The sequence below is a fragment of the Amblyomma americanum genome, chromosome 3 (genome assembly GCF_052857255.1).
Source record: "Amblyomma americanum isolate KBUSLIRL-KWMA chromosome 3, ASM5285725v1, whole genome shotgun sequence".
In the NCBI taxonomy this organism is placed as follows: domain Eukaryota; kingdom Metazoa; phylum Arthropoda; class Arachnida; order Ixodida; family Ixodidae; genus Amblyomma; species Amblyomma americanum.
In genome coordinates, this window is record NC_135499.1 from 72,188,192 (window position 1) to 72,200,582 (window position 12,391).

Genomic DNA, 12,391 nt, shown 5'->3' on the forward strand with positions numbered 1-12,391 from the left:
GTGTTACTTGCTCTGATGTGCCTTGAAATTGCACGTTTTTTTCTTCTTTTGATTCAGAAGCACCTAATCATGTCTGTACAAGTACCAACCTGGTGCCACTTAAATCTTCATAAAAACGTTTCTTCACGTCGTAGTGCACTGCACTAAACAAGGCGTGTCCTTACATGCAGTAAGAGCACCCTCATCATCAGGGCACTGCTGCATACAAATATCAGATCAAAGCATGGAGCCTCGTTAACTGAAACGGTTAATCTGTTCAAGACAGTATCACGAGAACAATTAACCCTTTACGCCCAGCGTTTTTCGGGAGCATTTTCTCGCGTACTACGCCAACTTATTTCTGTTGCTCTCTGTTGTAAGACAAAGCCCTTTGAACTGCTTCACAAAAAAAAAGGATTGCTGCTCTCACCTGTACTTGCACTGATTGATGGCGCTTGCACACCCATCACACGTTCACGGAAAAGGTAAATGACGAGTCATTCCTGGCATTACAGGAGGTCATTGTACAGCCACAAGTATCTTGTTCTAATCAATTGAAAATATAAGAAAGAAGCTGAGTGTTGCATCTGCATAGCCTAGCTATAGCTGGTGAGAATTAAAATAAGGAGAACAAGAAAACACTGCCCCCTGTGCACTTTAAAATAATGGTAATTGTGTTTACAACACCATGTTTGCTTATTATGCACTGCCAGCTATTAGATCAGTTTCTGCTGCTTGTACAACAAGGTGCAATCTTCTGCACGAGAAGGTTAATAGCTGGTATGTGGTGGTGGCCCACTTACATCTCATGTTGACCAAACAGCGCCAACCACCACGAGGATGACGCGGAATAAAAAACAAGCTGTGTTTGTCTAGCCATGTCTTCTCGTCTCTAACGCTATTTCTGTTAGCGAGAAACACCAAACAGCCTGCACTTCTACTAATTTTCAACTGGCCATTAAACAGGCTTCGAGTGGTGGTAGCAGTCTCTTCTAACGGCACTGTTTGGGCGATCTGGTCTGGGCGCAGCTGATCGACCACTTGTCGACCAAGACAATGCGGCTGTCGTGGATGCGCGAGCAGCTGGGCTACCTGAGCTCGGAGACGCTTCTGCGCAGCTACAACATCGCCGACAACATCGCGTACGGCGACAACGGCCGCGAAGTGTCCCGGGACGAAGTGGTGGCGGCCGCGCGCAAGGCGCACGCGCACGACTTCATCGCGCAACTGCCACAGGGCTACGACACCGCACTGCAGCCCCCGGGAAGCCCGGAGCAGCCCTCCTCACCCGCGCTGCTCAGCGCGAGCCAGGCCAAGCGGGTGGCGCTGGCCAGGGCGCTGGTGCGCGACCCGCGCATCCTGCTCGTCGACGACGCCGTCAAAGGACTCGACGAGCAAGAGCAGCAGGTGAGCATCCAGTTACTAGCACGGGCCGCCTCATTTTGGTGTTCCTAAACTGGCCAGCACATTTCAATTTGCTAAACCAGTCGATTCAGCATTTTTTGTTTGTTTTCGCGTTTGGAATATTGTTGAAGACAGTCAGTACATCCGGTTCACACTACCGGATTTGACAGCGCCCGTTAACATGTGATTGTATTACCACTTCCATGCTTCGTCGCTGCTTGGTCGTTTAAGTCCTCGCCAATATTTACGCCAGCATGTCTTAAGGGCCGGAACGACAACGAATAAACTAGCAGCTGTAATACCGGAGGTTTTTGCCTTACGTGGCCTCCAATTAACTTTGATGCTATCTATGGGGCCGATGAAACCGGAAGAGCACGAAGGGAGGAGTTCAATATTATTACCAAGCACAGGATATTTCCACATCGCTATTTATGCTGGCTGTTTCCTCGCAAATAGCGCAAAAATAGCCAAAATCAGGTGTCCTTATTCTTCGGATAAAACTTCTAACTGCACGCCTTGGTGGCGCTGACATAGCCACGCTACCGAGCTGTAAGACTATTGCGAAAGCCTTTCATGGCTCATGTTTGCGTCCGTCCGTCCGTTACGCTCTTCAACTCGATAAGAAAAAAATCGTTGTGCAAGATAGGATTCTAACCACCATCCTTTCGTTCCGCAGCCAAGCGTGAACTACATATGCCAACGCATATGTAGTTCTCCTTGTCTAGGCCGCCGAAGAGTGTCTGCAGAAAGACGTCGAATAAGACGGTTGCCACCCAAACGCCCTCCAGTGTCTCCAACATTTAAGATTCACAAACAATTGTGTATTCAATTAATATATTAACAACACATCAGTGACACAAGCAGCAACACCGCGCTAAACGCTTTCGCATCACCGCTAGCAAGTGAAACAAACAATGGTGTTGTTTTATCTGGCCTCTCCTCTCTTTCACAATTCCGGGACTTTCGCACTGGCGGGTCCCAGCCATCGTGCCACCCGCGGCAAACCCCAACGCGTTTCCGCGCGAGCGGTTTTGATTTCCAGCAAGCGAGCGGTGGGGCACTCGATGCAGTTCCTGAACCGCCGCCGCCTCCTAATCTCCTGTGGTCACCAGCGTGCCGGGGGAATTGCGCCACACCAGCGTGTGCGCGTTCCAAGCTCACAAGTTCGAAAGAATCTATTTCATTTGTTCATAATGAATACATGAACTGAAAGCGGCATTCTACGTGAAAGACAAACGATCTCGAAAGCTTCGCACTATAATATGCTGTAAGTACGAACACAGGGATGTAATAAGCGCGACAAGCGGCTGTGTAAGCGTTAAGAGAATTACGATCGGAGGGGCAGCCATTGAAATAGATTAGCAAACGACTGCACAAGTCACTTTTCGCTGCCATAATCATCGCCTAGCGGATAAAACAAGCCGCGCAAGTTCTTGTCGCTGACCGGCCTACTCCTAGCTTCCTTTTTAAAATTCTGTATGCAGATGGACCCATAAGAGGGGCACTAAAGGTAAAAAAGCAGGGTGGAGCCATAATCATCGCCTAGCGGATAAAACAAGCCGCGCGAGCTCTTGTCGCTGACCGGCCTACTCCTAGCTTCCTTTTTGCAATTCTGTACGCAGATGGACGCATAAGAGGGGCGCTAAAGGTAAAAAAAGCAGGGTGGAGTCATAATCGCCTAGCGGATAAAACAAGCCGCGCGAGTTCTTGTCGCTGACCGATCTACTCCTAGCTTCCTTTTTGAAATTCTGTACGCAGATGGACGCATAAGAGGGGCGCTAAAGGTAAAAAAGCAGGGTGGAGTTTAAAGCAGACTTGTGCTTTGTTTCAGATAGTACCTAATTTGATATGCTTTTCCACGTTGCCAACAGGCATGAAAAAGTCTGTAAACGATGGTAGTGGAGCTTAGCCTGCAAAAGATTCACATCACAAACAGTACAATTATTGGTTTGGTTTATAGGGGCTTAACGTTCCAAAGCGACTGAGGCTATGAGAGACGCCGTAGTGAAGGGCTCCGGAATTTTTGACCACCTGGGGTTTTTTAACGTTCACTGACATGGCACAGTACAAGTGCCTCTAGAATTTTGCCGCCATTAAAATTCGACCGCCGTGGCCGGGATTGAACCCACCTCTTTCGTGCCTGCAGCCGAGCGCCATAACCACTCAGCCACCGCGGCGGCAAACAGTACAATTACTGAGATGCCGAAATTTGAGTCTTGCTTAAATGTGCAATAAAGAGAAATCTGAGCTTAAGTTAAAGTTGAAGTTGAAGTTGAAGTTGAAGTTTATTCCTTTCTTACAAAGGAGGAGCCGGGACTAAAAGCTGTGGCGACAGCTTGACAATGGTCCCGGCTCCTTTACATACCCGGCAGTACAGGAGGAAAAGCGACGGCTATACATACAACAAACATACATACATACAAAGCAAAAGTAAATAAATCAACACTTCGCAGGCCACTTATGCACATCATGCAAAAATGACAAAATAAAATGCGATGAAAAGTCATATATAATTCTCTCCGGCAGTATTCCCGAATTTCGTGTTTTGATTTTCGGGTTATGTCAAAAATTTCTTCGTTTGATCTGTTCAGCAGAATTGGAAGGTTATAACATAAGGATTGATTGACATAATAGGCTCTTGGTGTTGGGGTAAACCAAATTTCTCTGTCTTGTGTCACGGCAGCTGGCGTGTTCTCTGAGTTGTGCAAGCAAAATGATGAGGTTGTAGTATGTCGTAGTCGTCGGCGTAATCGGTAGTAATTTACATATAAATCCCTCTGAGGGCGGTTACCATCGAAGGAGGAAGATATGATGTGAGTGGAGGAATGCGTAACTGGTGGGTGGTTGCAAACGGAGCCAAATAGAAGACGTTTACCGTGGAATGAGGGTATCGCGAGAGCGGGAATCTCCAACCAGAAAATGGTCAGCGCGAAAGGAAGCGTTTATGGCGGGAGTGTAAAAAGGTGCGACCGATGGGTGGCAGCCACGGAAACCACTTTTACATATTTACATCTTTATACATCTTTATTTCCAGAAGACAACTGGATGGTCTCTTGGACTAAAAGCTACACAAAAGCTTGACGAGGCCCAAGAGACCATTACAAGGCAGCAGCGTAAAGAATAGAAACATAATAGATGAATAGTACATAGGTACACGGTAATAGGGAAATAATAAAACAGTTACTGTGACAGGTAATAATGATGTCAATCACATAAAGCTACCAGTAATGAACTGAAACCAAAATAAAACAACTGAAAAGCACATACGCGGAAACAACAAACAAAAATTAATGGATGGATAAGGTGCCCTGAAACAAGGAGGAGGGTTACCATAGAAGGAGAAGCTAATGGCGATATCGTAGGAATATTTAACCGGAGGGCGTTTGCCGTGGGAACTGTCCGGAAGGCGTTTACCGCGGAAGGAGAAGGGTATGACGTGAGTAAAGTAATCCTTAAACCGGAGTATGGTCACCGTTGAAATAGCAAGGTATGACGTGAGCGTAAGGTTTGTTTATGGTTTATGGTGGTTTAACGTCCCAAAGCGACTCGGGCCATGAGGGACGCCGTTGTGAAAGGCTCCAGAAATTCCGCCTCCTCAGGTTCTTAAACGTGCATGGATATCGCCCAGTACACGAGCCTCTAGAATTTCACCTCCATCGAAATTCCACCGCCGCTGCCGAGATCGAACCAGCGACTTTCGGGTCATCAGCCGAGTGCCATAACCACTCAGCCACCGCTGCGGCGCGTGAGCGTAAGGCGCGTGAGCGGAGGATGGCTGCCGTAGGAACCGCCCAGAGGGCAGTTAGCCAGAAAGGAGGTGAGTTACCGTCGAAGAACAAGGGCATGTCGAGAGCGTAGGAATGCGTAACCAGAGAGTGTTTTCCACGGGAACCATCCCGAAGGTGATTACCGTAGGAGGAACCGTAGGAGGAGGAGGGAAAGTATGGAGAGAACGGAAGAATGTAGCACGGTCCACCGGCGACAACTTCTGCGAAATGCGCTGCTCGAGTAGAGTTTCACCGCTGACGCCCGCAAGCCTACAGCGGCGGTCTGGAGAGGAGAACTAGTCGGAAAGGCAGTATGGTTTATGGTTTATGAGGGTATAACGTCCCAAACCAACTCAGGCTATAAGGTACGCCGTAGTGAAGGGCTCCGGAAATTTCGACTACCTGGGGTTCTTTAACACGCACCGACATCGCACTGCACATGGGCCTCTAGAATTTCGCCTCTATAAAAATTCCACCGCCGAGACTGGGATCGAACGCCATAACCACTGCGCCACCGCGGCGGTGAGAAAGTATGGGCGGAAAAATAAAATTAGGTGCGGAAAAATAAAATTAGGCGCTGAAGAACCGAAAACTGAGCAAATTCGTGCATATGAAAGAAGTAAAAAAAAGCGCAGCGACGACGGACAAGAACGAAGAAAGAACGACAAGCGCTGACTAACAACTGAGGTTTATTGGAAAAAATACAGGTATAACTCCAAAAAACAACCAGGATTCATGCTTCTCCGAAAACAATTCTAATCATGGGAGTCGAGATACATAACCTCACAGTCATGAAGCACCGAAGCTGTGCTTACACGTGTGTTATCATTCACGTGGATGTCATATGCCTCACACAGTTCCCTTGTTAATTTTTTCCTATGCCTGCAAATAACTTTCACCTCATGGAACAGAGGTGTGCGCATTTTCTTATCGGAGGAACCCGGGATAATGTTCAGGGGGAAATCTCTGTTATGTAACGCAAGGTTGGTCGATGGGGGCCTTTTAACGAGGTATTATGCTAACGTAGAAAGGTGTTCACACAATTTCCGGTTTGGCCGATGTATTTCTTGCCACAAGAGAACTCAATGTCATAGTCTACCATTTCAGCACATGGCTTGAATTTATTTTGGTGGTTTATCTTGCAGGCTCTTCTACCGGTTGTTTTCTGTTTTTTAGCCTTTGCTTTCCTATCTAGTATGGCACATATTTTTCTAAGTTTTTTCGGTGCTGAGAACCGCACTTTGAACACCATATCTCGCGCCTACATAATGAACATATGGTAAAACCGCATGCCTCCTCGTACCTCACGGCTCTGATGGATGGCAATTCTTGAAAGATTTTAGCTTCCTCAGGATTTTATTGCACGCAAGCAATATCACCTCTTCCGGAAAGGCTGTCGACTGTAATCTCCAAATCTGCTGACAAAAACTGCTTCCCACTCCATGCACACAAGATTTTGAAAGTGCTGATCCTAAACATGCAACGGTTATGCCACATTTAACTAACTTAGAATGGGGTGAGCAATAACGAAGCAAAGGCTTCTCTGCGCCCTGCTGCGTCACCTGCGTCATTGTGGCGTCCAAGCTGTCGGGTAGCTGTCTGAACATTAAACCGAAAGACTGGCGCAGTGTCGTCAAACGCAAGCAGACGTTACCGTTTGTTCCGACAGAAAAAACACGCATTAGAGATACCGGAAGTATTCTGTATCGACAGAATAGGTGACCAGTCGGTTGGACAGCTTTCGATAGCTTGTGAGACAATTAAATAACCCTGCTTTGTGTTCTGGGACTTCTAATGTAAATTTTAAACCTTGTCCACAACTATCAAAGACTGTCAGTATTATATCTACAAGGCCCTTGAAATCTGTCGGCTCAACAAAATTAAGTAATCAGCAACATACCTAAACACCTGTTTTACGATACCTCTGGACTTAGATTTTATCGCCCTGTCAACATGACATAGAAAAATGTTACACCGGTGCTACTTCGAATCTATGCACACCCCAGCTTTTTGAGCAAACAGTTTACCTTCCCACTCAACAAAAGTCGATTGCAGGTGAAATGCCAAAAGTTCCAAAAACGACTCCACCGATATCCCACCAATCCGAAATAAATCTCTCTTCATCATTGTCAATAAGTTATGATTTTCTTAACGCACTGCAGGAGCTTATCCTGAGGTGGGGAATGAAACAAATCCTTGACATTGATGCTGAACATTCCACTCTAACCAGGGTTACAGCGTTGCGGGTTATTCAGCGCTTGTCCTTCTCCTTTCTTCGCTCTTGTCCTTCGTCACTGCGCTGTTTTTTACTTCTTCACTCACATCAGGATACTAGATTTCCACAGAAATGATGTCGGTCTCATATCCTCTACCACGACATATAGTAAAATATAAATGCCTTAACAGCTGTCACTGAACCTTGGTGACTGTCCTGCAATTTTTTTTCACATAATTTCGCGTGGTTTTGTCTGTGTCTCAAAAACATGCACGTGTCCTGTTGCTATGAGAAAAAGAAAGAACCATTCGGTCGGGTCGCTGTCTGAACTCTAAGCCGAAAGAATGACGCAGTGTCGTGAAACGCAAGCACGTTACCGTTTGTTCCGACAGACAAAACATGCAATAGAGATGGCGAAAGTATTCCGTATCGACAGAATAGGTGACCAGTTTGTTAGCCAGCTTTCGATACCTTGTGAGACAATGAAATAACCCTGCTTTGTTCGCGAAGGTATTTGTGGAAGCAGAACAAGAGAAGTTAGGTTGCTCCTCTGGGGATTTTTCGTGGCTTTCTCGCTCACGGCCAACGACGCTGACACCGACGCTGGACTTTGTGACACCGAGATACTTATCGCCATCGCGGTAAAAGTGACTAGTAGCGGGGTTTTGTGCAGTGGCGAATATGAGCTGAAAGGCAATGCTCATCGTACGAGCCGTGCTTATCGCTTCTTCTAAGATGCAATCATACTAGCACACCCAAACATGTGTTTTTTGCCTGGTAGAGTTATTGTCTGTAACACCGAACTCTGTAACTTCGTCATGGCGCGGTGCCTGGCTTCTCCGCAGGTGGTGCGCGACGCCATCAAGGAGGCCAGCACGGGGCGCACCTGCGTCATTGTGGCGTCCAAGCTGTCCGTCATCAAGGACGTGGACCGCATCTTCGTCATGCAGCGCGGAAAGGTGGTCGAGAAGGGCTCGCACGCCGAGCTCATGCGGCGCCAGGGCGTCTACCACAAGCTCTACACCGAGGAGGAGGGAGAGCCTGCCGCTGCCGAAGGCGCCGAGGGAGCCGCAGCCTCCGAAACCAAGGACTCTGACGTCGCCTCTCCTTCCGGACTGTCCCTCTCGCCTGCACAGATTCGCCCCTCCTAGGTCACCCGGACTCTTTTATTTCACTACATAGGTGCCCATAGAGACACTGCTTGCGTGATATGTGGTGGTTACGATGCGTGGCTTCCCATAGACTGCTACCGTCTTTGGTAGCATGGTAGCGTCTATGGTACCGTCTATGGCAGCCATAGATTGCTACCGTCATTCATTATCGTTCATGCGCAACCGGACAAAATAGTGCCCAGGTGCTCAAAGGGCGCTGTGTCCTGGCGGTCCTCGACGACATTCGTCGCGACTGAGTGTGCAAGTGCACTCATTCTTCGGAGTGAAGCGTATCTTGGAAATGCATATCTAAGAATCTATGCTTAGTGACTAGGAGCGTGAAATTTATAGACATGATTGTGCACCTCCATAGCATTAGACGCTGGAGAAAGTTAGTGACCTTTAGCCACAGACACACAAGGGCTGTGTTCCTTGAAAGTGCTAATACAGATAGCGCTGCATTATATCAGAAAACTTATTGTGAATTTATTATGCTCTCCTCTGCAAAACTGGCCGCATGGCAGCTCCTTCAGCAGCAGTGGTGATTGCCGGATGCGTGTCGTATTTTTTTCTGCAGTTCCGTAGTGAAATCTTTGCCTTTCTAAAGCAATGCTGTAGGTATCTTATTGTGTAAATACTGCCTGATACTTTCTTAATAGGCGACGGTCAAGGCACGTTGTGGTTCGCACTTTGCACCTGACCACCCGGCTCTGATAGCTATTTAAATGCAAAACCAGCATGCTTTGCTTTCTGACGCAAACACGCCAATATCTAAGTGTCTGTTTAGCTTAACCTCGTAACCTCAGTGCCACATCGCATGGCCGTGGCTAAGTGACACCGAATCCTTTAATTTGCCTCACAAGAAATCCCTAAAAAATTGCCGCCTTCGCATACGCTTTTCCACGTCCATTGAAAATCGTGAACTTGGAATGCCACCCATAAAAATGTTTTTAGCTTAGGAAGTCTTGCTACCGAACGTACTCTACAGAAGCTCAGGGAACGAAACTAATGACGTGCACCACCGTTGACCGAAAACAAAATACTGATGCTTATTGCAGTGCAATTGCCCGATAAGTGTTCAGGATGTCTGCGGTTGCCTGGGGACAAATTTAAGCCCGGTTAAGTTAGTTTCATGTAGTTTAACTATCATCGATTTGTTTTGGCGCAAATAATGTCGAAATCATTCACTGCCCTCATTGAACTCAACACCACCACTTCATGAAAGCCCGCTCATTGTTCCATTGCTTCTTACCAAAGCGTACGCTGTGGGTTCCTGTAACGACACTTTGTGATGATGTTTAACAACTTCTGGAGTCGTGATCACCACACTATGCATATCGCGTCTGTTACAGATCCGATCATCGTTGTGCTATCATGTCGCAGTGAGGTACAGACTCCTGCAGTCTGATACAGAAACCACATTCACCATCATCAGCTTGACTACTCCCACTGCAGGGAAAAGGCGTCTCCCATATGTTTCTTCAATTAACCCTCTCCTTTGCCAGCTGCGCCCACCATGTCTCCGCAAACCTCTTAATCTCATCCGCCCACCTAAATTTCTGTAGCCCCTTGCCACACTTGCCTCCTCTTGTAATCCACTTCGCTACCCTTAAGGACCAGCGGTTATCCTGCCTTCGCATTACATGACCTGCCCAAGCACATTTCTTCCTCTTGAGTTCGACAAGGATGTCGTTAACCCGCGTCTGTTCCCTCACCTACTTCGACCGCTTCCGGTCTCTTACGTTACACCTATCATTTTTCTTTCCATAGCACGCTGTGTTGCCATTATGTAAGCTGAAACCTTATCGTTAGCCTCCATGTTTCTGCGCCATACGTGGGTACTGGTACGATACGATGCCTCTATACTTTCTCTTGGGGGATATAGGTAAATTGCCATTGATGATGTGAGAGAACCTGCCATATGCGCTCGTTCCCGTTCTTATTCTAGTTATTTCGCTCTCATGATCCGGATCAGCGGTCAATGCCTGCCCTATGTAGACTTACTCCCTTACTTACTCCCTTACTACTTCCAGCACCTCGCTACCAATTGTGAACTGTTGTTCTCTTGCTAGCCTGTTGAACATTAATTTGGTTTTCTGCATGCTATTTTAACTATCTTATCCATATTGCTATGACATTGCCTTTTTGTCTCTTAATGCATAGATGTGGTTTTTACCTATGTCTAGTTTCCTCACCACCGCTTTTAGGCGACTCATTAATCATGCTTTGCAGTTAATCTCCGGACTACCTCAGCAAGGCAATGTCATCACAGATTATTTAGGTAACCCTTATCCCTATCTGTTCCCAATTCAGCCGTCGGAATACATCCTCTAATCAAGCGGTGAATACAGCTTTGGCGAGATCGTGTTTTCCCGCCTGACGCCCTTCCCTACTGAAATATTGCTGCTGACTTTATGGAGGACTACGGTAGGTTTCCTGTTGCTATAGATATCGTCTAGGATTTTCACATAAGGCTCTTCTGCACCCTGACTTCTCAATGCCTGCATGACTGCCGTGGTTTCTACCGAGTAAAATGCTTTCTCGTAAACAATGAAGGCTATCTATAAGGGTTGGTTATATTCTGTGCATTTCTTTATCACCTGATTGATAGTGTGAATATGTTCTTGTGTGGAATATACTTAGCGAAGACCTGCCTGATCATTTGGTTGAGGTCAAACCCCTGCTTGAGGTTGCCCTCACTCTTTTAGCGATTACCTTAGTAAATACTTTGTGGGCAACAGACAGTCTCATTATCACCAGCTGCTTTTCCAATTTGCATTACTCCTAAGGCTTTCTTTACTTCCTCTTTCGTTACTGACGGGATGACACATTGCTGTTTGCTACTGTCTAATTAACGTTCTGATTACATTAGCTAGTGTACAGATTTGTGTAGAACTCTTCGGCTACTTTAGCTATCTTATCCATATTGCTAATGACATTTCCCTCCTTGTCTCTTAATGCAAACATCTGGTTTTTACCTGTGTCTAGTTTCCTCATCACCGCTTTTAGGCTACCTCTCTTCTTCAGTAAATTCAGCGACTAGTTTTGTGGGAGACAGTTTGCAATGTATGCTGTCTTCCTAAAAATGTTCTTTTGGGTGCCTTAACTGAGGAAGTACTCATTTTTGAAGTCGAGAGTTGGACGAAAACTCGTCTGGTCGGGGACGATCATAATAAAACTTAAAAGGAGGACGTACGGGAGCCGAAACGTCATTTTGTTTTGTTTTTTGTCTTTTACTTTTGGTCGGCGTCCTCCTTTTAAGTTTTATTAGTACTCATTTTTGTATCGCTGCATTCCGTTAATTTTTTTTAAGTTGGAGCTACTTTGTGCTTCATATGTATGTGCTTACAGCAGAATATTTATTGTACTCCTCCCTCGGGATTCCAGTGCATCCCTTCAAGCATAATGTGACGTGGCTAAATGCAGACAAAAAACGTTCTGCTTGTTAAACTCGCATTGGGTCTAATGTTACATTTGTTACATATTGCATAGCATACGCACACACGACTCATCACTCACGGCTTTAGCGCATGACTGCACAGGACACGTTCTCGTGTTTTCGTCTCGGCGTTTTGAGTGTTCGTGTTGGAACACAAGTAACGTGAATAAAGGTTGAATGTCACAATGTCGCTATCTTTACAATCTTTTAAACATGGCTCACGTCGCAGAGAGCTTCGCTGCGAGTGTGATGTGAAAGATATCTAATAAATTTTCAGTTGCATGAACAAGTTCGTTTTTAAATTGTCCTGCGCTGTTTCAGCGCTTTGAAATACATGTTCAAGAGCAAAATGAACGATAGCCACGACAGCCCAGCAGAGTCCCCGGTAGATCCTCACGGACATTCTACGGACCACCGTGGGAGACGGAAAACCTGG

The 12,391-nt window shown here is 46.4% G+C and overlaps 1 protein-coding gene across 1 annotated transcript in view; it reads left to right on the forward strand.

Annotated features, from left to right (window-relative positions):
* Positions 1-12,053, forward strand: part of LOC144123825 (phosphatidylcholine translocator ABCB4-like) — a 56,855-nt gene extending 44,802 nt beyond the window's left edge. Inside the window, exons 22-23 of the mRNA XM_077656565.1 lie at positions 1,009-1,386; positions 8,211-12,053. Coding sequence (XP_077512691.1) covers positions 1,009-1,386; positions 8,211-8,516 — 684 coding nt within the window. The 3' untranslated portion in view covers positions 8,517-12,053. The remainder of the gene's footprint in view (positions 1-1,008; positions 1,387-8,210) is intronic.
* Positions 12,054-12,391: the final 338 nt, after the last annotated feature.